The following is a 25,614-nucleotide window of genomic DNA, read 5'->3' as shown; positions in this document are numbered from 1 at the left end:
CCACAGTTAAGCAGTAATTAAGGTGGTGACGTGACATAGTTAGACGAAAAGGTTAAAAACTTGGTTTGCTACTAAATCCTGGAAAGGCTGAAATGCCCTTTGGCGGGGGGTAGTTGCAGGTGTTACAAGGTGCTGCTTAACTCAGCTCAGGCCGGCACTTCCTGCAGGCTCGGGGGTTTGACACAGCAGAAACGCTCCCTCAGCGCTGTGGCAGGCTGGCGCCGAGCGGGGGAAACACCAGCCACGTTTGCTGTCGTTTGCTTGCAGGAGCTCGACGAGATCTGCGTGGTTCTGGTTTCCAACCTGCCTGAGAAAGGATATTCCGTGGAGGAAGTTTCCAACCTGGCGAAGCCGTTCGGAGGGCTGAGGGATGTGCTCATCCTGTCTTCCCACAAAAAGGTAATCCAGTCGGTGGCCTTTCTGCCTGGGGAGCAGCAGGTGCCGTTTACCAGATGCAGACGTGGCAGCAGGAGGCGGGAAGGGTTGAGGCGAGACGCTTCTGCTGAACTCCAGGTTTTTAAAAATTTTTGTGGTCTTGATTTTAAAAGGCCTATCTGGAAATAAACAGGAAATCTGCGGATTCCATGGTTAAATTTTACACCTGCTTCCCGATGTCCCTGGACGGCAATCAGCTCTGCATCGACATGGTGCCGCAGTACAAGACTGTGAAAGATGAAGTGAGTAATAAAATGGATGGAAATTCCGGGGGGCGCGGTAACGGCGCGGGATTTCGTCTCTTCTGGGTGTTCTGGTGGTTGGCCCTGTCGAGGCCTGACTCGGTTAGATGTCGTTTTGGGTCCCGGTCTGCTGGTACGAGGCTGACCCAGGCGTCAGCAGTGCTGCTGCTGTTGGTTGTAGTAATAAAGCAGAAAGGAAAGAGTTGTTGGGAGGCCGTCCTGCCGGCGAGCTGCTGCTGGGGAAGCTGTGTCTTCCAGTCCAGATCTTACAATGTCTTTTTTGTCTTGTTTCTTGTTGAAGGAAGCCATATTTGCTGCTATCATTAAAGATTCTGACCCCAAGGTAAGTGGCTGGCAGACTAACGTTTCCTCCGCGTGCTACCGAAGTGCCTTGCTTTAAATTGGGATTCCCCGCCCTCACGCTGCAACATCAGCTGGTTGAATCCGAGCTTTCTCTTGAATTAAAGGTTTATAGGTTCCACGGGCGAATGAGCAGGGGATAGAATGAGTAAATGTTCACTTAGTTCAGCTCCCTGATGCGTGAAGTGCAAGGAATTAAACATTTACCGGGAGTCCCCTGGGAGCCTCCCCTGCTGTTCCAGCTTTGCCCCTGTTCTGACAGCAAGCGCTGCGGCCGGGGGAGTGCCCAGGGTTGGCCCCTGGGCGATGCCACCCGCCTTCCCGCTGCGTTTTCTGCCCAAACACATCGCTTTGACCCTCCCAGCTCCCTCGGGGCTCGGCTCCGCGCGGCCTCTCCCTCGCTGTCCCTCCTGCTCCTTCCCCGCCCGCGGCGCCAGCTGGCGCGTGGCGCCCGGAGCGGCCTTGTCCCGGGCGGGGAGGTCGGGGTTAATGCAACCCCAGCTTTGGGGCTTCTGGGAAAAGCTTTTCCAGGCTGTTCTTGATGGAGGGTCCCTCCTCGGGTCTGGGGCTGTGTCCTCGCCGGCACGAGAGTGTCACCCGAGGGACGAGAGTGTCACCCGAGGGACGAGAGTGTCACCCGAGGGACGTCAGCCCAGCCGCCGCGGGAGGCGGGGGTGCTGCCGAGCGCCCTGCCGACGGCGCGCCGCGTCCCCGGGAGCCCCCAAAGGCGGGGGTTTCCCCTCGCAGATGTCTCGGGGGGGGGGGGGGGGGTATCTGCTTCCTCCTCCTGGTCGTGGTTTGGCGCGAAGAGCCGCACCTGAGCGCTGGCCGCCGCCGCCCCCGCCGCCGTACCCTGCGGGCGCTCCTGTCTGCTGGTGGTGGATGGTTCTTCTCTGCGCCGGGGAGGGCGGTGGATGGTGGAAGAAAACCAGAGGAGACCTGGAGAGCAATAACGGCCTGCTGGGGGGGGGGGGGTGTTTGTAAAGACACAGCGTTCAGGCGTGGAGGGATAAGCCTTGTTTGAAGAAGTCGTCTGGTGCCTTTGGACGTGGTGTCCCGGGGCCCTTCTCTTTAAGCCTCCACAAAATACTGGGTGCCAGGGTTCAGTCCCTGGCTCTGCTGGCGCTGCGTGGCCGGTGGGGGCTTTCCCCCAGGTCCTTCCCGGTCAGTAGAGACTGACTGGTCTGACTGGTGTCCCTGTGACAGCACGCCCCCATGGTGGTGGTGATAACTCTGAAAGGGGAGAGACACAAGAAATGATACTTGACCGAGGATCTTTGTGTTGTTACAAACCGATCGGGTAAAGCAAACTGCGGCGTAAAGCCAGGGCTGGAGTCTCTCGGGTGGGTGTCTGTGCCTTGGCCAGGCTGTAGCCTGACGAGATAGCGTCTGCTTTTCAAAATACCAGGTTTTATTTAAACTGCAGCTGTTCCTTAAAGAGACTTTTACGAGTTAAAAAACATTACAAAGGTAATTTAAAATAAACCCCTCAACTTGACCCTTTAAAGCCTGTTATTCTTTACTGGGAAGGGTAGCTGGTTCTCGGGGATGCTGCGCAGAGCGTGGAAAATCCCGCCGAGAGTCTGGAAACGTGAGCGCTGGGGTGTGGGGGTGCTCTGTGTCAGGAAGGTCGGGAGCGGGGCAGAAGCTGTGTGGGGCTTTTCTGGCCTGGTTCAGGAGTTGCTCATTAAGGATGTTACAAGTTTTGTCATCAACTTTCTTTAGGTAAATACTGAGACCATTCACAATCAGTTCGTGCACCTTGGGAACTTGCCCGATGATGGATACAGGGAGCTTGAAGCGGTTTGTGTGGGCCTTCGATTTGGAAAAGTAGATCATTATGTTGTACTGAAGAATAAAAACAAGGTAAGTGGTTTTTTTTTTTCTTTGTGGTGCAAAGTTCCGTGTTAGGAAGAAAAAACCTTTGGAAAAAGGAGGTTTGTCACCTCCCAGGACCAAGAACGTTCTGCTGATGGGAGACCGAGGTTTCTGACTCTTTCCTGCTCATCCTGAACAGGGAAATATTGGTCTGATTGGTTTGGGGCAGCGAAAAGCCGACCAGTCAAACCAGACTTCAGGCTTTTATCTGGGCTGAACAGCACCAGGACAGTCTGGCAAGTTCAGAAAGCCGAGCTGCCCGGGTGGCTGGGCCGGCTGGTGACCTCTGCCGCTGGAGCTGCAGGCGGGGAGAGCGAGTTCCCAGTTGGTAGGAGGCGCGGGGAAAAGGTCGGTTTGGTCTGAGGAGTGAAACTGCCGGCGTTGCTGGGGCTGCTGCTCCTTTGGGGCGCTTCAGACGGCAGTGGCTTCATCTTCAGGTTTTAAAAATGTTGTTATTTTGGTTTTTAATGTTCTGTGTTTGCTCTTAACATTGGATTTTTGTTTGATGAACCAGATTTAATTTGCTGCAGGCGTATATCTGCTTTAACGATTAAAAAGCACTTGTGCTCCCGTTGTCATGGCTGTTTGATGTGCCCCTCTGCTAATAAACCATAAACCAGGTGAAGACGCTTTTAAGAAGAAGATAGTATTTTTCTTTTTTGGAACTAAAAAAGCTTTCAAAAAAATTTTCAAAAGCCACGAGGAGAGCTCTGCAGCAGTAAAACGTCTGGGGCCAATTTCTAGACCTTCAGCTAATTCTGTCGAAGTGCTTCGACTCCACCGAGTCAGCGCTCCGTGACAGACGGCTGTCCGTCAGATCCCGCCGGTTTGCGAGAGCCGGAGGTGCAGCAGGGATCCCACACGGGCAGGGGTGGTTTTGTAAGGAAAAAGAAAAAGGCAGGGTGGCTTATTTAAGGTGTAATTTTGAATAAAAATTAACAAGAAGAGAGAGAGGGAGAGAGAGGAGTCATCCAGTCACTATCAGCTTCAGAGCCAGATCGAGCAGCTGGAGAGCCTCGCTGGTGACTGACAAGTGGTGCCCTGCGTGACCTGGTAGCTGGAAGGCGAGGAGCTGAGCCGGGTGGTGCAGCAGGGACCGTTCCCGGGATGGCTGGGCTCTTGCAGTGTTCTCGTGGGCTTCCCCTCGCGGGAGGCTGCTCCTCAGCCGCGGCAGAGCCGAAGCCGCACGTGCCCAGAGGCCGGAAGGCTGGAGGCACGTGGTGGGCAAGCCCCAGGCTCCGCTGTACTTCCTTAGCTCCAAAGGGAGCTCCGAACAGGAGAGATTTCTTCCTTCAGCCTCTCGGAGAGAAGAGACTCCGCTGTTCTCTGTGTCCGGAGCGTAGGATTCAATCACAAGACGCTGCTTAGAGCTGACTGAAAACGAAGCTGCTGAAACCCCTGAGGGGTGCTGGCTGCCCCGTGCCGCACGGCTGACCTTATTCGACTCGCTCTGCGGTACCGAACTGAGATGAAGCGACAGTTCCTTGAAGCTTCTGCCCTTTTCCTTCTAGGCCATTCTCCAGCTGGACAGCCCCAAGTCAGCCAGAGCCATGTACAGCTTCCTGAGGCAATACCCCTACAACATGGGCGAGCACACGCTGACCTGCGCGCTGTCACCCCGCGGAGACTCCGCTGAGGTAAGGGCTTTTCCTTCTCTGTCCCCGCTACGTGGTGGTGGCGGCGCAGAACCGCCCTCCCGCGGAGAGCAGCGCGTGGTGGCAGCGTCGGGGTTTCCTGCGCTGTTTGCTGTTGTCGTGGATGAGAGGGGAAACAGCCGGGAACGGGCTCAGCTCGCTGGGTTGTGGCGCGTGGCGGGGCTGCGCGCGGGTGCTGCTGCGCGTCTGCCTCCTCCTGGGCCTCGCAAACGCGGACGGCAGCTCTTGCCGCTGGTGACAGCGTTCCTTGACGAAGGATGAGGAGAAAAAGGGAGAAAGGAGGAAAGCAACTGCTCTGTGCGGGCGAGAAGGGGATTGGTAAATGGGATTGGGAGTTTTTTCCTGATGCAGTTCGGTTCGTCTCCAGCAGTCCGGCTGCTTTAGTCCTCTCCTCCATCCCGGGCGCGGCTGCTCCCGCCTCCTCTCGGGAATGAGACGCCTTGCAGTGCCGAACTGCTCCTGGGTTAGTGCTGCCGTGAATCCCAGAAAACTCACTCACCACTCAGTGTTATCCAGCAGGGATTCCTTATCGCGGTGCCGGGCAGCACGGGGGATGGCTCCTTCCATCCCTGCGCGCCCAAGCGTTGGGATTCTGGCCTTATATTTACAGCTTTCATCGTTATTCATTACATTTCCAAGAAAAGGTTGGGTTATTCTCATTATTGCCAGGAAGTCATTAACAGAAGTTCCTCCCACAGTCCCGCCTCAGTCCGCCCAAGTTACGCCCCCGTCGGTGGTCGTTGGGGATGAAGGTCCGAGTCTTCCTCAGGGCTGAACTTTTTCACTTGTCCTGTGGCGCCTGCCCTGCACCATCCTGGGGCTTTCCCAGCTCACAGAACCAGCTCTCTCTCGCTGCCCTCCCTGTCTCTCCTGCTCAGTCCTTTGTGTTCCTTGAGCCCCCCGGTCTGACGGGAGGATCCCACCGGGTGTCCTGCGCTGGGCGGATTCTGCTGCCTCCTGATCTTCAAAGGGCTGGTCAGTCAGCAGCGGGTCTGTGCACAAGGGTCGGTACAAATCACCTCCCTCCCTGTCTCCGAAGGCTGGGCAGCAGTTCCTTTCTGAAAGCCCGTTTTCTAAAGGCTCGTTAGCCGTTCTTTATTGCAGGGGCCTGGCTGAAGGACCAGCCCCTGCAGCAGCTGAGCACCGGAGGAGGGAGCTCCGGGCACGGGGCAGATACGGCCCTCGAGGCAAGAAAGGCCGACGCTGGCCGCGTGCCGGCAGCGCCCTGGCTCCCTGCGCGGAGAGTGCGAATCCAGGGTGGTCCTTCTGCGCTCCAGCAGGAGGGGGTTTTGTTTCACTAGCGCTGCGTGCCCCCACCTTCTCGGTTTTCAGCTCCTTTCTCATCTCCTCACCCATAAAATAGTTTTAATCGCTTGTCCGGTGGTCGGCTCTCCATCTCTTGCCCCATCTTCCAAACTGCCTTTATTTTAGGGGGATGTAGGTTGCCTTTTATTCCTCTGCATCCCAGCTGGGTTTGTTCTCCCAAGCCCATATGGAACGGCGAGAACAGGGCCCAACGCCCGGCTTCACCGTGAGCTGTGAACTGCGGGACAGGCCAAAATCTCTACAGGGGGGGTTGGGGCTTTTGTTTTCTCGAGGGTTTTTTTGAAAATGATTTCTTTTTGGTGATTAACCCACGTGGATTCCATTCGTGGGGCTCTCCTTCCCTGCGTGTTGCTCGCTCTTTCCAGTGGCATGACTTCGGGACGCCGATCAAACAAGAGGCTGTGCCTGGAGGCGCAGGGCATCTTCGTTTTATTCCCTTTGCTTTTATTCAGCACGAAAGTTTAACCTCAGGTGCCTAACGAGAACGAGGGCCTCAGTCTGCTACTTCAACAGGGAGGAAACAAGAAGTCATCCGGCCGTGTGGCTCTGCGTACCGGGCTGGCCCCGCCGTCGCCGAGCATCGCCGGGGAGTTCAGCGGTTTTTCGAGCCTGGGCCGTGCCCTGACCCGGGCCTTGTGCCGCGCTGGTTTCTGCGGCACCGGCGGTTGTGCCGCTTTGCTGCCCAGCCCCCCCCGTCGGTGCAGCCTGCCGGGGAGCTGCGTGGTGGCGAGGAGCCGTGTCCTCAAAGGCACTCCGTGTCAGTGGAGAGGGCGGGGGGGGTGGTTTGGTTTCGGTGGGGGTCTCCGGCCGGAGCTGTCGGGTTGCGTCTGAGCTGGTGCCAGCCATGCGGCGGCGCCCAGCCCGTGTGGGTCGGGCACGCGGGTTTTCCCAGCGGATCCCCCCTGCCCCATCCCGGATCGGCCGGTGGGTACCGTGGGCCTGCAGAGCACGGCTGAAACCCGTCAGGGTTTCACCCTGCTGCGGGTGTGCCTGAAGGATGAACCAAGCAAGACGACAGAACAGAGAAGTTCCTGAGGACAGGCAGCTGAAACCCAAAGTCTAAGAGAGAGCAAATGAATCCTGGTAAGCAGGAGAGGACACAGGTACAACGGCCTGTAAGTCAGCGAGCTTCGACCGCGGCATCACCGGTTTCATGGGTTTTGCCATTCGTGTATTTCACAGCTAACAGTCAAATCAAGAAGGAAGAAGGTGAATAAGCAATTACTGATTCTTGAGGGGTTTTTGGACTGAGTTTAGGTATGTCAGTTAAATATTTAGTTTGATAAAATGAGCCAGGCCCTTAGTTTCAATTCACCCTTCTTCCAGTTGTCTTCTGTGTCTTCTGTGCGTCCTTCAGCGACCAGCCTGCCATCCCGGCTCTGCCCAGCCCCTTCCAGGCCTTCCTCCCTGGCTGGGGGGGCGCAGGTTGGTCATGAGGGGCAGCCCTCCCGTTAACTGGCCTAGACATGGTATCATCATTTAGTAACAGTAATTTTTCATTACCTGTTTGATTCAGAGAATGGTTTCTCTTCCCTCTGAACTCTGCACCTCTCCCAGGCGCGTGCGGTGGCGTGGCAGGGCTGGGTAGGGCGGGCTGGCGGGCCTTCCTGGGGACCCGCTGCGGGAGAGGTGCTGGTAGCTAAAATCGGGCGAGCGGGGGTGCCTGGGGTGCTCTCGTTTCCTCTGCTCGGTGCAGGGGCCTGGACTCGAGGTTCTGAGAGTTTTCCTCTCTCTCCTCTTCCCCGTCGCGGGGGTGAACCTCCCCATCGCTGACCCTTCGTGTGGGCCAAAGGCTGCTGCTCTCCCGCGCCGTTTGATTCTGTATTTCGGTCCCTACAGAGAACGTCAGCGCAGTTTAAAGAGCACGAGTTGTAGTTGTGTTTGCTGATGCATTTAAGAGTAGTATTGGACTAATTTGGTAGCTGAGGAAAGCGAGCCCATCTTCAGGCTTAAGGGCTTGTTCTCCGGTCTGGGAAATGCCGGCGACCAGCTCCCTTGGCGCTGCAGAACCAGCAAAGCATCCTGGCTGCCAGGGGCGCGTTGGGGGACCGCCGCGGGCTCCGAATCCGCTGGCCTAGCGGTTCCTGTGTCCTGTGCAGCGCCAGAACAACGTCCCTTTGTCCCCGTCACCGTTCCGTCGGGCAGTGCCGACAGGGCGCGGCGCTGGCCCTGCTCTCGGCACGGCGCTCCCTCCCGGCTGCCGGCGCGGGGCCGTGCGGGGCGCGGCTGGGCCGGGCTCAGCGGCCGCCGTGGCACAGGGACGGCAGCGAGGGACGGGCTGGCTTCACCACGGTGTGCTTTTGTTTCGGGGAGTTTGCTGGTCAGGTCTGAGTCTAGCGCTGCTGAGAGCCCCCCGCAGTACGGGGCAGCCCCTGTACCGTGCGGGATGCCGGCGCGGGGCTGCCGCCGCCGTCGTTCCACCCTCTGCCGGGGCGACGGCCGCGGCTTGGGCGCTGAGGCGGATCCGTGCTCGGGCGATGGCGCCCCTCAGCTTTCTTCTTCTCTCTGCCTGAGGTGCAGAGAACAAGGCCTGATGAGGAGGAGACCTGCGGTTTTCCATCCGTTGTTCTCCTCCGCGTTTGGGGTCCGTTCCCTCTTGTCCGTCTGCTCAGCGCTGTGGCCAGGACCCGGATGCCGTGCCTGGGTACCACAGGGCGTGAGCTTGTGGCTCCCTTTGCCGTAAGCTGGTTTTTTCCAGAAGCCTTTCAGTCAGAAGCTGGTCTGAAGGAAAACCCAACTCATTTCTGTGTCGTTCTGACGTGTTCAAGTCACCTTTGGCGCTTACCCCTGATACAAACCTTTTTAGAGAGGGAAACCCGAAGGCTCTGGAACGATGTGCATAAATAAAAGATTAAAGTGAGTTCTCCGTGCGCTGGATTTATCTGGCGTTCTTTCTAGCAGTGATAGTCTTCAGCTGAGGGTGTGGAATGCCCTCAGAAAAGAGACAGATTTCAACACCGAGTTCTTCCAGGTTTTTTTGGTTGCTTGGACCTACGCTACTGTGGCAGCGGCAGCGCCTGGGTGGTTTGGGGTTGTCTGTTCTTTCAGGAGACATCATTTCAGTCACCATTTATTCCACAAGGTTGTATGTAACAGAAAGTGGAAACCTTTAGTCATCCTGCAAGGGGCGAACGCAGGTTTTGGGGAACAGCACCCGGCCTTGGGTTTTCCGTAGATCCTCGGGATGTCGTTTGTCCTGGGGAGAGGTGTGCTGCTGGCACCTGCGCGGCGCTGCTGAGCCGGCTGCGCCCACCCGGAGCTCCGCCGCCGTTGGCAGCGCAGGAAAGAAGGTGCTGCCCGGGAAAGGAGGCGTTTACCGTCCCTCTGCCCCAAATGTATCACAGACCAAGAGCTAATTCCGCTCAAAACCGTGGCGGCTTTGGCGAGGAGACGCACCAACCCCCGTGCGCCGCGTGGCCTGTCCAGCACGCGTGGAGCGAAATCCCTTAACGCGGCCGGGCGCTTCGGTTGGTCGCCTCCCGCAATTCCAGGGGGAACAGTTTCGGACCAAGTGGTGTCAGTCCGACTTTTCGGGCGATAACGTGCCTCAGCTTGGGCCCGTGCTGCTGCGGACCGGCGGGGTTCTGCAAATGCTGTGCCGAGGCTTCTGGAAGTCGTAGGTACTGACCCTGGTTTTTGCCTTTCAGGCTGACGTGGTGAAGAGAGAAGGGAAGCCGGAGGAGGCGAGCAGAGGAAGGTACGGCTGCCGAGGGGCCGCGGGGGGCGGTGGGGCTGGCGGGGCGCGGGGGGCTGGGCCATCTCTAGCCGAGCTGGGCGAGGGGCCCGCGGTGGGATCCATCAGCCTGCGCCTGCTGCCGCCGCTGCCCGGCTCTGTGTGCTCTGTCTGCGGGGACGCTCGTCATTCCGGGGAAATCCGGGGCTTTCAACGAGCGTGGACAAACGGGGCGAAATCCTCTTTTCTGTGTCGTTTGTGGAGTTGTTGTTACGTTACTAATTTGGCCAGGATTTTACCGCAGGTCCTGGCAGGTATGTTTGGATGTACATGTTGGTAAGACAGTTTTCTGTTGTATTTCACCGGGCAGTGATTGCTTTATTTTGTCCTACAGCGCTTTCCTCTGTCAGAGCACCTGGCTCTATTGTTTCTGTTTCCAAATGCTAAAAATAAACTGAAACTTCCTTGTTTAACTTCTTAGCATTAACTTCATGCTGTGATACAGGTCCCTGAATTGGTTTAAAAAATGTCTAGACGCTGTGTTAACATCAGAACCTAGAAATGGGGGATGGTGGGGTTTGGTATCTTCCATTTAAAACGGTTTGACCGACATTGCTTGTAGTAAAATTTCCAATTGTGGAGCAACTCTTTGTTGGTTTTAGTCTTGCTTATGTTTTTTTTTTTATAAATGGATAGCTCATTCTGAGAGTTCTTGTTAACACATATGACTTAAAGCACCTTCTGTGACTCAAATCCATATTTCTGGCTAAGTTTAATCATTAAAAAACCACCCCAAACCGAAACTGTGTAAAATAATGGCCCTAAACTTCCATTTCAAGTGCTGCCATGGTGCTAGCACGGCCTGTCACTGGATCTCCCAAACCCGCTTCTTCCAGAAGCGGAGTTAGGCACCCCTCGTGGAACGAAACTTCTCCTCCCACCCTCGTCAATGCTGGAAGCGTTTCCTTTCGAAACTGCCCCCGACGCGCCGGTAGGCGGAGGCGCGGGTGACCCTTCGGTTCCGCTCTGCTGGGCTTTGGCTGGCCGCGGCCGTGAACCGAAACCAGCGCCTCTCGCGTGAATCCCGGCCGCTGCCCAGCGCCCTGCTGGGTGGGAGACCCGGGGGTGCTCCCCTGCGAACGTCCTCCTTCCCCGAGGCAGCTCTGCTCCCTGCGAGCCTCGGTGACTTGGCCGTTTTCTTCAGTTGCGTTTCACAAGAAGCGGAAAACATCTTCAAGGTGATTATGTATAGGAAGGCCTTGTCGCATGTTTCTGGGGAGGGAAGGGGGAGCAAAACGGGGAGAGCAGGAGGCGCTGCCCTCTCGCTTGCCCGGGCTGATGAGATGATCTTGGAAAAACCTTTGGAACGTTTCTGGCAGCTGGGTTGCTGCCCAGCCCAGCCCGAGCAGGCAGCTCACCTAACCTTGCGTCGGCACGAGGGCCTCTGCTCTTCTCGAGGGTTTTGTGGGCGTCTGGTTTCCTCAGCTGAAATAGCTGAAGCTTTTCCTGGCCGGGTGAAGGCCATCGGGGACCATCTCGCTGCTCCTGCTCATCCCGAGCTGGCCGTAGGAAGCAGGTGGTGACCCAGCCTCTGCGCTGGCCTTCCTAGGGCTGAGCTCGCCCAGCCTTTCCCTCGAGGGCTCACCGGGCGCCCGGCCGCTCCTGCAGGGACGTCCTGGGCCGAAACCGAGCCCCGCCTGCGCTTGGTTTCCCCCTTCGCCTAACTGCGGCGCAGCTCTGCCTCGCAGCTCTGCCTGCTCGCTCTTCCCTGATGCCTGACGGCTCTTTGAGGTGTTACTTCAAGCACCTGGATGCTTCATCGGGCTCCCTCATCCTCACCTCTGCGTTCCTGCCTCGGCAGCGCTCTCCTCCCGCAGCTCCGCGGGCTGGTTTGGGTCTGTCCGGCCCTTGGGGAGCCCAGCAGGGCTGTGGGGAAGGCGCAGGGCGGGTGGGGGCCTGAAAGGGGACGTCAAGTCCCAGGGATTGAGGGACTAATGTCTCACGTGAGCTGTGTAGGGGGTAGCGCGCCGCCCGCTGTGAGCTCGGTGCGTGGTTCCAGCTTTCGCTGGGAATGGAAAAAAACATTCCCTGCAAAGACAAAAGGATGGGCAGAGGCTGTGGGGCACAGCTCAGCGAGGTGCTGGAGCGTGTGTGTGATTCTTCTTTCCACGCATCAGTGGCAGACCTGCAGCGCTGCCCCTCGGGCTCGTGCTGGGCCGCCCCCGGGCGGCGCTTTGCTCCGCGGACGCGCGAGACGTCGGTCTCGGCGGCCTGCAGGGGCTCAGAGAGAAGAGAAAACGACCTGAAGCGGGTTTTGCTTTGGGAACACAGACCGTGTTCACCTGGTGCCAGGAGATGTGCTCTGTGGTGGCCGAATGAGCCCGGCCTGCCCCGTCAGAAGCAGGGGAGCCCCGAGGGCTTCGCCGCTGGCGAGGCACGCTTGCCCCAGGGACAGGGCTGACGTGATGACGGGGCTGAGCGGCCAGCTACTGGGAGCTGAGCGGCTCGGGCTCCAGAGGAGATGCCAGCATTTCGCGGGGCAGGGCTGGGAGCACCCCCGAGATGCTCCCGCGGGCCTGCCGCTGCGCTCGGGGGTGCATTGTCGCGCCGTACCGCATCTCTGCCGGTTTTAAACCGGCGGCGTGGGAGGTTTTGCAGCAGAATTCACATCCCTCCTTCTCTCTCTTCCCACGTTTTGTGCTCTCGGGTCTGGAGGAAACCTTCGAGGTCGGTGTTTCTGCGGCGTCAGCCGAGTTTCCCTGTTCCCATCTTTCTGTTGGCTCGGCGCGTCGTCTCTTTGTCTCGCTCACCCTCGCATCTGGCCGCTGCGAGGCCGAACGTTCTCGTCAGCGCTGGGCCCCGGTTGATCGAGCCTTCCCTTCTCTCGCTGGGAGCGTTCCCAAAATGCAGGCCTCTCTGCTCCCTTTCCTTCTCGGGAGGGCTTGTACAAACGTGCACCCTTTCTTCGCGTACCGAGGCTGTGCGGAACGTCAGCGCAGGCTGCTCCCCGGTGCGTAACCACCGGTCGGGTCTGGGTGGATGCTGCCTCGGCGCTTGGTGCCACGCTTGTTTCGGCCCCTTCCCACCTAGAGACACACGAGGTGTCGGGGTGCTCGTTTCCTCGAGCTCTGGGGGGAGAAGGGGTGCAGACATCTCTCCTTTCGGGGTCTCCCAAGTTCATCCTCGGAGGATTCTTTCTTTCGGAGAAGAATAACGCACTTCCTGTCACTGAAATGCTCCGCAAAGCGCGATCCTCTGCGTCGTCGTCTTGGGCTTTGGCATCCTGGGAGCTGACGGTGGGGTTACACGGTGCAAACAGAGCCCGGCCGAAAGGAGCCTCTGTGCCTGCCTTGTGTTCCCCGCGATTGTGCGAGGGCAGCGGGGCTTAAAACCAAAGCAACCCCTCCCGGCCCCAACCCCGAACCAAAAAACCCCCCGAAAGAACAAACCCCAGGCTCCCGGGAGAGCTCCCTAGGTCGGTGGGTGCAGCGTCTGCTGCCGTCAGACGCAGCAGACCTCTGGTCATGCCTGTACCCGGGGAGACCAAGCTCTCTTCTCGCTGCAGATGCGCTCTCACAGGCTGCCTGCGCCCGGGGTTCTAAATTTTAGGAGCTCCTGTCAGCGCTGAGGGCACGGGGCACACCTGTAGTGAGTGCTGCCGTGAAGGACCGCGGTTCCGAGGGGGAGAGGTGGATTAAAGAGAAGCCTAAAACTAATCAGCTGTTCGCCTCCATGCCTTTAACCCTGTTAACACTGACAGGCTAGATTTCCAAATGCTAAGCACTAATGCATCAGGAAATCCCCCACCATTGGCGTCAAGAGGTTTCTGGTAACTGTAGAATGCTCAACATAGTTTGATTTCTTCTGTTTTTTTTAAATGCATTTAGCTCTGGCTTGAAAAAATATCCAGAGGGATCGGGAGTGGTGCAAACAGCAGCTGCTAATCCTCCAGTAGAGCCTAGTGTGGCAAAGAAAGGACCCGTTCCCATCTCTCATGTCAAAGACGAGATGTCAGCAGGACAGATAGAGCCCTCTGAGTCCCACCTGGAAGGAGCAGCGAGGGAGCCTGCGGCGAGACTGGCAGGAGCGTCTGGGGAGGAAGCGGACGCCGGAGTCGCCGTTTCGGTGGCGTCGCCCCGACCTGCGGGTACCGAGTCGTCGGAAGAGACGCTGCCGCCGCCGCCTTCCCGCCTGGAGAGAGAGGAGGCAGCTCCAGACAGCGCCGAGCCAGCGGTGTTGGACTCTGCTGCGGTGTCGGCACCGGAGGGGGAGGTTGAAGGTGAAGAGTCGGCGGCTCCTGCCACCGGGCCGCCAGAAGGCTCGTCCCGGGCGGGCAGGGCTGAAGCTGGGCCGGCGGGGGGTGCCGCGAAGCCGGCGGCGGGGGGTGCGGCGGGGGCCGTCCCTGAAGCGGTGCTGCCTGATGCCGACGTAGGGGAGAGGGTGTCGCCTGCTGTCCCACCACCGCCCGACCACGGGGATGCTCCCGAAAACCGTCCTGTTTGCGATGCCCTGAAAGCCGAACACAGAGCGCCGGTGCCTCAGATAGCCGAGAGGAAACCTGTTCTGAAAGCTGGGTCGGCCACGGAGAAGCAGCTGGACACTGCTGGAGCAGAGAGCGAGGTGAAACCAGAAGAGCCTGCGCTCCAAGTGGGAAGAGCTGCGGAGGAGAACCCTGACAAGCTTTGGGTCGAGACCGGCGCAGAGACAGAGGAGAAACTTGAAAAATCGGTGGCCGAGGTTGGGGCCGCTGTGGAAAACGCCGCAAACGCCGCCAGCGAGAGCGACGAGGGAAGTTTGATCAAAGCACATCAAAGTAAAGGAACGGGACCAGCAAAACCCGACGAAACCCACAGAGCAGTTACGTTAAACCCCTCTTTATGTGTCAAGGAATCTGCCTCTGTTGGTAAAACGCTTTTAAAGGCAGTGGTGTGTCTCCCGGATATATCAAAGTCGAGGGTTCCCGCACAGAGAAATGAGCCTTCCCTGTGTAAAGGAGGGGAGCAGAAAGCTCCCTCGAAACCGGAGCCCCGCGGCCAAGCAGCGGCGGAGAAGAAAACGGCGTCGAAAGAAGAGGGTCACCCGCAAGCTGGCGGCAGCCCCTCGAGCCCGGGAGACGGCAGGTGCCCAGCGCAGAGAAGTTCGGTGGTGGATGGAAAGGGAGGCAATGGGAGGAGCTCAGCCCAGCAAGAGAAGGACTCGCGAGCGGAATCTAGGGCTAGTTCAAAACAGTCTCAAGAGGGAGAGAGTAGATCATCCAGCACGAAGAAAGACAACCGCAGCAATAAGGTGAGGAGGGCAGGCAGGCCGGTTCAGCGTGCCTGACCGGTAACTAACTCCATGCTTCTCTCAGAGGTTGAGGATGGGACCATGAGCTTATGTTCCCCTTCCCTTTTCCGTAAATCCCTCCGCTGGTTTGGGCCAGCAGGCGAGTTGGAGTAGCGAGATGGCGGGCAACCAGTTGCGGCGTGCGCAGCGCAGGTCTGTAACTGGTTGGAAAAATGCTGCTCGGAAAAAATGGCAGGAAGGTATTTTTGAAGAGAGCCTTGACTGAGTGTCGTGACTTTATGTCCTGGATTAGCTCTGAACGGGAATGAATAAGCTTTTGCCAGCTGACACTTGCTTGGTCAAGTCCTGCACAAACACTGGTTCCCGAAAAGAGGCTTCTAAGCAAGGTACTACCCGTGACTTGTGGCTAGAGACTGTGGGCCTGGACTCTGCCGCTGGCGGTTGGCTTAGTTCTGTATTTGCCGAGCCTGTGCTCATGGACGCTGGAGTCTGAACAACTTAAAGAAAGTCCATTAAGGGAAAAAAATAGCTGAATTTTGTCTTTTTTTTTTTTTTTTTCCCTCTTGTGGGCAGGTTGGTTGGTTTGACTGATTTCGTGTGAACTTCTGTCTGATTTTGCAGGCTTCTGTTGGGGACGGTGCTAAAGCTTCGAAAAGCGGCGCTAGCAGCGGTGGGAAACAAAAGGAGGTAAGGATGGGACCCCCGCTGGCCTGGAGGGCAGGTCGTCTTCAGAGCCTCGGGGGGGTGCGGGGGCGTGTGTGCTGAGGATCTTCGGCGTCCTTCCCTAGGGAATTTCTTGTGTTGCTGGTTGTTACGGGTGAGTGACTGGGGAGAGAAACTTAATTCAGGGGGTGTTAAAAGGAGGTGGGGTTTGGTCCCGTTTGTTTGAGGGAGAGAATCAAGGCCTTGGATGTCTGGTTGCCTGCGTGAGATCTGCCTTTGTCACGGCACTCGGGAGAAGAGGAAGGAAGGCTGACGTCTTCTGGGGCTTTAGGAGTGATTTTGTACAGCAGGAGGGGTCGGAACATCCCCGGCCGTGGTCCCTCGTCCTCCAAAGGTACCTCCAGCGGGTTGTCCTGCAGAGCAAGCCTCGCTGGACGGGCTTGGTGCAGAGCCTGTGGGCCGAGCTGCTAAAGAGTCTGCAGTTTGGCGGGAGGGGGAGAAGAGGTGCCCCCTCCCTCTTAGGTAGGTGGGGCTGTGGGAAAGAAAAGCAGCAAGCAGGTACTGAAACCCCTTCTTGGTGTGTTTGTGGAAGTAGCGTTACGGCACCGAATCCAAGACCTCCCTTTGGGTGGGTCGTGGGTCCCTGTGGGAAGGGGGTTGCTGAGGGGAAGGTGGAGACCTGAATCTTTTATTGGTCTTGATCCCCTGGACCCTCTGGCGTGCCCCGGGCGGTGTGTGGGTGAAGGCGGTGGTAACGGGGAGCGCCGGCGCCTCGGACGCTCAGGGGTGTGCGGGAGGCCCCGGGGGGAGCTCTGCGCCCTTTGGGAGCCCGCGGCCTGCCCTCGGTCGCTCCTGGCTGCTCTGTTCTTCTCTGTCCCGCAGCTGGTGAGAGCCAGGATCTGTGCTCTCCTCCTCGTGGGAGAGGGAATACAGTAGTGTTTGGTTTCGGGTGGAATAGAACCAGATTCTTCCTTTTTTTTCCCACAGTGCCCACCTTGCATTAAGTATTCCTCAAGTCAGGACGTGGGTGGAGGCTGATTCCCGGTGTTTGTTAGCTTTTTCGAAAAGAAGGGGAGAAAAGGCGGGTAGCCTTTGAATTTCAGGTTACTTTTTCTGCTGGAGGACTGGTTTTGGTATTTCTTAGCTGCAGTCTTACTCTCACCTTGCCTCGGCCTTAGAGTTCAGCTTGGACAAGAGCTTTTTCGTTCATTCTTGTGCCAAAAAACGGGCCGGTGTTTGATGGTGGGATGGAATATCTTGGGGAAAAAAAAAGACGTTTCAGAACTGTTCGTTGAAGAAATTGAGCGGATCGTTTGGGGCGGGGTGGGTATTTGGGTGCCTTGTACAGTCTAAAATCAATTTATTGATTGGCTTCAAGTCCCCATCGTGCCCTCCTTACCCTGCCACCCTGGTTGCAGAAGCTGGTTTACAGTGAAGGAAGTGCGGTGCTCTGTTCCAAAACCGCGCCCGCTGCCTGTTCCAGTAACCTCCGAGTCGGTTGGGTTAATTCAGTCCGTTAGGACATCCAGCATCCCTCCGTCCTGCTCCCGAAGCAGGGAGCCGCTGCTCGTGCTTCCCGGCGCTCCCGGGATCCGTGGCTGGCGGCTGGCACGCTCGGACGGCGGGGCGGGAGGGGGTGTGGGGGTCAGGCCCTGCCGTCGGGAGCGCCGACGCTTGCCCCCGGGCCCCCAGCGAGCACCCGCGGCTGCCGGGCACCGGGGGCTGGGCAGGGCTGTAACGTCGGCTTTCCGAGTTCGGCCTCCTTGCCCCCCCAGATGCCGGGGAGGAAGACTCCTCTGCCTGAGCCTGAAGGCCCGACCGTGGGTTTCCACCCTCGGGTTGCTTTTTCCCGCCAACCCCCTCGAGGCAGCTGCAGCGTGTGGGTGTTTTTCATTAGGCGCCTCGTGCGTGGGGGTGTTTGGGCCACGTTAAACGTTGTTGTATCCACGTTTTTCCCCGTCTAGGAAGAAGAGCTGTTTCCGTTTAACCTGGATGAATTTGTCACCGTGGATGAGGTCGTAGAGGAGATCGAGTCTCCCGTTAAAACGAGGCGGAACCCCCCGAGGGGAAAGAGAAAAGAGGGTGCTAAGCCCAACTCTTCTTCGGAGCCGAGTTCCAAGAGGAGGAAAGGGAAGAGCTCGGCGGCACGCGTGGCCGAAAGCGAGCTCTCCTTTGTCACTCTGGATGAGATCGGGGAGGAGGAGGACGTGGCCGCCCAGCTCGCGGGCGTCGCTACGTTAGAGGCGCTCAGCGACCCGCAGGGCCTGGTGGTGGTGGATGAAGTGATGGAAGAGGAAGAGCTGATGGCAGAAGCGGTCAAGGACCCGCAGTCGCTCGTGACGTTGGATGAGATCTCCGAGCAGGAGGAGCTCAGTTCTCATAAAGACGCCCCGAGGTCCATTTTCGAGGAGCAGGATTTGAAAGCCGAACCCTTGGTAACCGTCGACGAGATCGGTGAAGTGGAAGAGCTGCCGCTGAACGAGCCGACGGACCTGAGTCTCGAGGATGTGCTGAAGCAGAAGGAGGATGAGAAAGCGGCCGCTGAGGATGCTGGAGACTGCGCTTCCTCCCAGGTGCCGGATGATCCCAGCGCTCTCGTGACGGTGGATGAAATACAAGAGGACAATGAGGACAACCCCCTGGTGACTTTGGATGAAGTGAACGAGGACGAAGATGATTTTCTGGCCGACTTCAATCGTCTCAAAGAGGAACTGAACTTCGTTACAGTGGATGAAGTTGGAGAGGAGGATGAGGAAGAAGAAAACACTTCCTCAGGGAAAAATCTGAACGAGGATGAAGACGATGAAGATATTGTTGCCGTGGCAGGACCAGAGGAAGAAGAAATTGCTGCCATTGCAGGACCAGAAGAGGAGGATATTGTTGCTGTCGCGGGGCCAGAAGAAATGGAAATCCTGGGAGACGTGAGCCCGGGAGAAGAAGTGATGGCAGTCTCGAAGTCCAAAGGTAGGGGACTTCGGAGGGGAAACGGAAAATAAGGGGCTTGCGGTCAGTGCCGCGCGCGGAGGGGTCCTTGTGGCAAACGGGGGGAGCTGAAACACGCCGAATCTTTGGCAAAGGTGATGGAAGAGGCGTTGGGGGAAGAAACCCAGAGGCTGAGGGTGAGCAGCGGCCTGAAGGTGGGATGTTTTACTGGTGTTCCCCAGCCCGCCTTCCTTCTGGTGTCCCACTGAGCGGCGTGGTGAGCTGAGCTGGTCGGCGGGTGTTCAGGGTGGCTGAAATGGGGGGAAAAGAGTTTCTTTTCTGGCCTTTAATGCAAGGCCTGGTAGGGGACCGACCGCTGCGGCCCTTAACTTCGGGGCCAGGCTTCCTCAGGACGGGCGAGTCCCGTGGAGCAGACGCGGGGGCTGCGGGCTGGATGGAGAGGAGAACGTGCAGGAGAACGTCTGCAGCACGGAGGTAGCCCAGGGGTGAGGAAGTCCAGCGCCGAGCCAAGCGGGGAGCGCTCTGACCCGCAGGGAGAGCGGAGGCCGAAGGCTCTGCGGGAGGCTGCTCCCGAGTTCTCTCTCTGCTCTGCTGCTGCGGCCGCGCACGGGCACGGCCCCTTTCGGGTGGAAAAGCTTTTCCCCGTCTCGCTGCGTGGCAGAGGCCGGCTGGGCGGTGTGGGTGGGGAGGGGCTGCAGCAGAGGCAGGTATCTTCCTTAAAACGAGAGCGTTCTAAGCTTCAGTTTCTGCTAAACGTGAGGGAGGGGATTGGGTGGCTGTATATCCACCCGGAATTTATTTAAATGTTCCCTGTTGGTTTGATGTTGTTAAGGACAGGGACTGACCAAAGCCTTTGCTGAAAATGCAAACCACCTTCTGTGTCCTGTCAGCAGGCTGGCTGTAAAAAGGCCTCTTAAAATATCCAAGCCCCTCAGCTGATTTCGGATCCAACTGGTGGTGACAAATTACACTAAGTACGTCCGAGACGCAGTAAATACGTGATTTTTAGTTGCTCTCTGTGTAGTAGAAATCTGAGGCGAAAGAGTCGGGCGTAGGAAGGAGCGGTTCCTGCTGCCTCTGAGCAGCAGCGTGGGGAAACTGGGAAGGAGAGGTCAAGGTGGGGAAAACCCCATCACGCCGTGAATCCGGCAGCAGCGGAGGGGGAAGGGTTTGCCGGCGCCCCAGGCCATCAGCTCGGCGCTGGGGCTCAGGCCGCAGCGGGGCAGGAGCCGCCTGGCAGACCCGAAACCCCGGCGTGCCGCAGGGGTGGCCGGGGCAGGAGGCTGCTGCCGTCCCTTGGCCCTTCGACGGCGTCCCGGGCTCCGCTGGGAGGGCGGAGGGTTTATTGCCCTGAGCTGGTTGGAGGTGTGATGGAGCTGGGGGAGGTGTGATGGAGCTGGGGGAGGTGTGATGGAGCTGGGGGAGGTGTGATGGAGCTGGGGGAGGTCGATGGAGCTCCTGGGGGCATGATGGAGCTCCTGGAGGTGTGATGGAGCTGGGGGAGGTCAATGGAGCTGGTGGAGCCATGATGGAGCTCCTGGAGCCATGATGGAGCTCCTGGAGCCATGATGGAGCTGGTGGAGGTTGATGGAGCTGGGGGAGGTTGATGGAGCTGGGGGAGGCATGATGGAGCTGGCAGAGGTTGATGGAGCTCTTGGAGGTGTGATGGAGCTGGGGGAGGTCGATGGAGCTCCTGGAGCCATGATGGAGCTGGTGGAGGTTGATGGAGCTGGTGGAGGTTAATGGAGCTGGTGGAAGCGTGATGGAGCTGGCAGAGGTTGATGGAGCTCCTGGAGGTGTGATGGAGCTCCTGGAGCCATGATGGAGCTGGGGGAGGTTGATGGAGCTGGGGGAGGTTGATGGAGCTGGGGGAGGCATGATGGAGCTGGCAGAGGTTGATGGAGCTCTTGGAGGTGTGATGGAGCTGGGGGAGGTCGATGGAGCTCCTGGAGCCATGATGGAGCTGGTGGAGGTTGATGGAGCTGGTGGAGGTTAATGGAGCTGGTGGAAGCGTGATGGAGCTGGCAGAGGTTGATGGAGCTCCTGGAGGTGTGATGGAGCTCCTGGAGCCATGATGGAGCTGGGGGAGGTTGATGGAGCTGGCAGAGGTTGATGGAGCTCCTGGAGCCATGATGGAGCTGGTGAAGGCATGATGGAGCTGGCGGAGGTTGACGGAGCTCCTGGGGAGGTCGATGGAGCTCCTGGAGCGCGTGAATACAGAATTGGAGAGAAACCAGGCGGTGGTGGTGCGTGGCTCCTCGCCTGCCAGGTGGGCCGCTTGGGTAGTCTGAAACCCGGAGACTTTATCTCCTGCTAGAGGAGACTCTGTCAAGCTCCTTGTCTCCAGAAAAACCCAAAAATGTTGATTTTTGATGAGAGCTCATTAATCTGGTAAGGTGTGGGGTTGGGTTTGCCTGGGCCTCTAATGAGACTGAGTGGGTGCTGTCGAGCTCCAGCTCGATGACCTCACGGCAGCTGGGTGCCTTGTGTCACAGGAGGGTTTGGGAGGGGAATGGTGGGGTTTGGGACCGTCCCCCCCCCCCGGAGCCAGCGTGCAGCCGCTGAGGAGGGCCGCGGCGGCGGCACCTCTGGGCCCGAGGGCGCTGTTTGGAGCCGCCTCCGCAGCACCGGGGCCGTCCCGCGGCCGCGGGGCTGGTGTCGGGGGGCTCCAGGGAGCTGCTCTGCGGCGGGCACGGTGCGGGGGGAGTGGCGGGGCTGGTGCTCCCAGCGCCCGTCACCCGCGCGTTGACGTGGCTTTGTGGCCTCCAGCAGATCAGCTGCCGCCAGGAGAGAAGGAACCGGAGGCGAAGCGGAGGAGAACGACTCCTTCAGGTGGGTCGAGGACGCAGAGTGCTCCGACAGGTAACCCCGAGGCCCCAGCCCGCGTGCCACGCGCTCTCCTGCCCGTTGGAGAAGCTCTCCTGCCCGCTGGAGAAGCTCTCCTGCCCGTTGGAGAAGCTCTCCTGCCCGCTGGAGGAGCTCTCCTGCCCGCTGGAGAAGCTCTCCTGCCCGCTGGAGGAGCTCTCCTGCCCGCTGGAGAAGCTCTCCTGCCCGCTGGAGGAGCTCTCCTGCCCGCTGGAGAAGCTCTCCTGCCCGCTGGAGAAGCTCTCCTGCCCGCGGGAGAAGCTCTCCTGCCCGCTGGAGAGCCCCTCCTTTGCCTCGTTACCACGTTTCAGCTTTAAAGCCGTGGCCCAACGTCTGTGTTTTCGCCTTCCTTACCTACAAGTGCGCGTTCGGCACGGTTCTGCTCTTGGCTTACAAGAGGCAGCAGAACCAAAAGTTCTTTTTTTTTTTCCTTAAAATTTACAAATACAGGCCCTTTTGTTTATAATGAGCAGAGTGCAGGGTAATGCCTCACTGCTCGAATCCTGTGACGAGTTTTATTACCGGCTTTCAGTGTACCGAAACGAGGGAGCTGCTTACATAGTTTTAACGGGGGGTGTGTATATATATCTATGGTTTTTCCCCCAAGATCCTCCCCTAAAATACCTCTCCATAAACCTACCGGTAACCAGAAGGGGCCAGGACGACAGGGGGACCCTGCCTGACGGCTCGTGTCACCCTCTGGGACATGGGGTGCTCCTGTGGCAGGGCTCCCACCTGGCGAGGGGCTTGTGTCTGAAGGCCAAAAGGTGCCGTGGTGGCCACGGTGAGCCTCCCATCCAGGGGGTCGGTTGCCCCCCTCTGCAGGAAGGCACGGGCCCTGCTCTGGTTATTGGGTCAGAAACCCCCTTTTTGGAGCTCTGGAGTGACGCAGCCGCGTTCCTTCCCGCAGCGACCGACTGCACGGGTTGGGCTGAAGGAATCTGCTTTTTTTGGGGTGGTTTGGGGTGTGGTAAAGCCTCCGTGGTGTGCTCTCTCCTCAGACCTGGATTACCTGGTCCCCAAGGCGGGCTTTTTCTGCCAGATCTGCTCCCTCTTCTACGCGGATGAGCCGTCCGTGAAGAATCACTGCAGGACGCCGCTGCACCAGCAGAACATGGAGGTGGGTGGAGGCCGAGGCTGCTCCAGGTCTCGTCATTCCCTGGTGGCCCCGGGAGCTAGTTAGGACAGGGATGTTCCTGCGGTGCTGGGGCTCATCCTGCACAAAGCCTCCCTTCCCCAGGGGGAATTCGTCTCCTTCCCTTCGCTTTTAAGGAGCGATTTTTCAAAATCCCCCTGCAGCCTTGTGTCCCAAAACCCCGTGGTTTGGTCACGTTCCCTGGCTGGAGCCACGGACTGGCTCAAACACCGTGCAGGTCCAGGAAAGGGCCAAAAGGTCTATTTGGCAGCCAAAAACCTGAAGTTGGGGGGCAGGCCTCCCCCCCCCCGCCCCTCGGCAGCACGTCCCGCTGGTTTATCGACGCAGCCGTTGGACGGCGGGCACTGACTGTGGAGTTCCTGGTTTACCCTCCGTGCCCGGGGCTCCCTGTCGCCCGCGGAACTCCGGGTGCCAAATATTTTGCCCTGTGCAGAAAAAATTCCCCTCGGGAGCGTCACCACTTGGTGGCTGTGGGGGTGTGGGTGCCGGTCTGTGGGCAAAACTGGGGGGGGGGGGGGGGGGGGGTTTGGTGCAGATCACACGTTACCAGCATCGCGCTGGTTTTTGGGTGAGCTGATGAGGAGACCCTCGCGGCGGGAGGAGACCCTCGCGGCGGGAGGAGACCCTCGCGGCGGGAGGAGACCCTCGCGGCCGGAGGAGACCCTCGCGGCCGGAGGAGACCCTCGCTGCCGGAGGAGACCCTCGCGGCGGGAGGAGACCCTCGCTGCCGGAGGAGACCCTCGCGGCGGGAGGAGACCCTCGCTGCCGGAGGAGACCCTCGCTGCCGGAGGAGACCCTCGCTGCCGGAGGAGACCCTCGCGGCCGGAGGAGACCCTCGCTGCCGGAGGAGACCCTCGCGGCGGGAGGAGACCCTCGCTGCCGGAGGAGACCCTCGCGGCGGGAGGAGACCCTCGCTGCCGGAGGAGACCCTCGCTGCCGGAGGAGACCCTCGCTGCCGGAGGAGACCCTCGCGGCCGGAGGAGACCCTCGCGGCCGGAGGAGACCCTCGCGGCCGGAGGAGACCCTCGCGGCCGGAGGAGACCCTCGCTGCCGGAGGAGACCCTCGCGGCGGGAGGAGACCCTCGCTGCTGGAGGAGACCCTCGCAGCCTGAGGAGACCCTCGCTGCATTTAGGCCGCGGTCTCGTCGCGGACCCAGCAGTGACCTCGCGGTGCTTCTCACTGCCTGCCCTTATTTCCGCAGAAATTCATGGCCAAGCAGAAGGATGAGGAGAACGACGGGGAAGAGCGGAGTTCGAGGTGATTGGAAGCCAGGAGAATTCTTTGAGTGAATCAAACTTAGGGTCCAGTCAACTTCGTGCATTTCGTTATGATTTCATTTGTAATTTTGTTTCAGAAACGAGCGTCCGTGTTGTACAAATCTGAGCTCGGTCTCGACAGACCGAACGGGAGCCGCGGGGGCGGCCGTGGGTTGGGTGTCCAGCCGCCTGGCTCGGGAGAGACTTTTACAGGTGGCGACGTGAAATAAATGTTCCGGCTGTATAGTCAGCGCCGGGGGCTGTGTCCGGTGAGATTCCTCGTGGGCCCTTAACCCCGGATCGCGGCCCGGGGCGGGGAATTCCCTCCCGAATTCGCTCCAGACGCCCCGTGGGGAGGGTCGCGCCGGCCTCGGGAAGCTCGAGCCGAGGGGAGCAAAGCCCGTGCCAGCCCGTGCCTGGCGCCGCCCCTCGCTTCTCCTCGGCGACCGAGGTCGCCGCTTTATTTTGGGCTGGTTTCCCCCCAGTTTGTCCCAGTCGTGGCTGGGCTTCGCGACCTGCTCCCGGCCGCTGCTCGCCGCCGAGCCTGGGCTTTGGCCGGCGCGGCGCCCTCGGCGTCACCGTTGACTTGGAGCTTTTCCTCCCGCCCCGCCGCTCGGCGTTCCTTGAGGAGACTCGCTTGAAGTCCGCCTGTCGTCTGTGCCGCCCCTGCAGGCTGCGGGTCCGTGGCCTTGGGCTGGAGTTCGCTCCCGGAGGAGGGGTACGGAGGCGTTCCTGCGCCTCCGCAGCAGGCGAGGGACCTCGGTGGGGACGTGGCAGCCGCAGCCGTGCCGCAGCCGGCCCGGCAAAGCCTGGTGTCCTCCGGGCGCCCCTCGGTGAAGCGCGGGAGGAGCGATGGGCGAGCGCAGGGAACGTGGGCTGCGATGGGAGGGGGTGCCGGGACGTCCCTCGGGGCTGAAGCCGAGCGGGAAAGCGGCTGCGGGTCCCTGTCGGCCCCTGCAGGAGGCCCGAGCCTGCTCGGGGGTCCCCGAAACGGAGGGTTCGCCTTGGGCTCCCCAGGCGGCTGGTGGGCGGTTCGCAAAACTCCGCGAATCACTGTCGTTGGGGCTTTTTTGGGGTCGTTCCCACGGCTCCCTGCGTGCGGGCGAGTCGCCGCGCTGCTCCCTCCTGCCACGTCCCACCCCCCGGGGGGACGGATGAAGCATCCCCGAAACGCGCAGGGGGGATGTCACCCCGCGAGCGTTCAGCCCGGTGGGGAGCGCGGTTCGGGGCGAGGACGTGTGTGAGCGCCCGTCGCCCTCCTCCCCTGCTCCGGAGCTGCGCCCTTCCCCTGGCTCGGGCCCCTGGGGGCCGCCAGCACCCCCCTCCCCTCCCGGCAGAGGTTTTCCAGCCCCGGCAGAGCGCGGGATGGGGCTTTCTGTCCTCGTCCATCCCGGCTCTGTGCCTCCGAGGGATCCGAGTCCCTCTGGGGTCAGGGGGGCGAATTCTTGCCGCGGTTTCGCTGTGCGGAGGCCGAGGAAACGGCGTCGTGCTTCGTGCCTCGCCGCCCGGCTCGGGGCGTGGAGGAGGAGGCGGCGAGCACCCGGGAGCCCCGGTTGGGTCCGTGAGCGCCCTTCCCCACGGAGCTTGGCCTGCTTTTCCCCGGAGTTCTTCCTCGCCGTGGCGTTTCCGAGGGGGATGCTGAGAAACCCCGCGAGGCGGGAGCGGCTCGGCCCTGTTCAAGGCTGCTCCGAGGGCGACGCATCGAGAAACGGAGGGAACGGGTCGGCTTTTGAGCTGGGGGCTCCGTCGGTAAATCCCGTTTCTGCTCCACCTGCACCCGCCGGCTGGGCCCGGCCGAGGTGCCGGCACACGTCGGGTAAAACCAGGCGAGGCCCCAGGAAGAGCCACGGGAGCCATGGACCTGAATTTCGAGGA

At 59.6% G+C, this 25,614-nt stretch overlaps 1 protein-coding gene across 1 annotated transcript in view; it reads left to right on the top strand.

Annotated features, from left to right (window-relative positions):
- Nucleotides 1-23,989, top strand: part of ZNF638 (zinc finger protein 638) — a 43,068-nt gene extending 19,079 nt beyond the window's left edge. The window contains exons 14-25 of the mRNA XM_086463913.1: nt 268-399; nt 549-677; nt 979-1,020; nt 2,763-2,903; nt 4,427-4,552; nt 9,544-9,593; nt 13,457-14,855; nt 15,477-15,542; nt 17,483-18,482; nt 21,231-21,323; nt 22,328-22,446; nt 23,685-23,989. Coding sequence (XP_086320039.1) covers nt 268-399; nt 549-677; nt 979-1,020; nt 2,763-2,903; nt 4,427-4,552; nt 9,544-9,593; nt 13,457-14,855; nt 15,477-15,542; nt 17,483-18,482; nt 21,231-21,323; nt 22,328-22,446; nt 23,685-23,744 — 3,357 coding nt within the window. The 3' untranslated portion in view covers nt 23,745-23,989. The remainder of the gene's footprint in view (nt 1-267; nt 400-548; nt 678-978; nt 1,021-2,762; nt 2,904-4,426; nt 4,553-9,543; nt 9,594-13,456; nt 14,856-15,476; nt 15,543-17,482; nt 18,483-21,230; nt 21,324-22,327; nt 22,447-23,684) is intronic.
- The last annotated feature ends 1,625 nt before the right edge of the window (nt 23,990-25,614 follow it).

Source organism: Leptosomus discolor, chromosome 4 (assembly GCF_034619465.1).
Source record: "Leptosomus discolor isolate bLepDis1 chromosome 4, bLepDis1.hap2, whole genome shotgun sequence".
NCBI lineage: Eukaryota > Metazoa > Chordata > Aves > Leptosomiformes > Leptosomidae > Leptosomus > Leptosomus discolor.
This window is presented reverse-complemented; position numbering and strand designations above follow the sequence as displayed.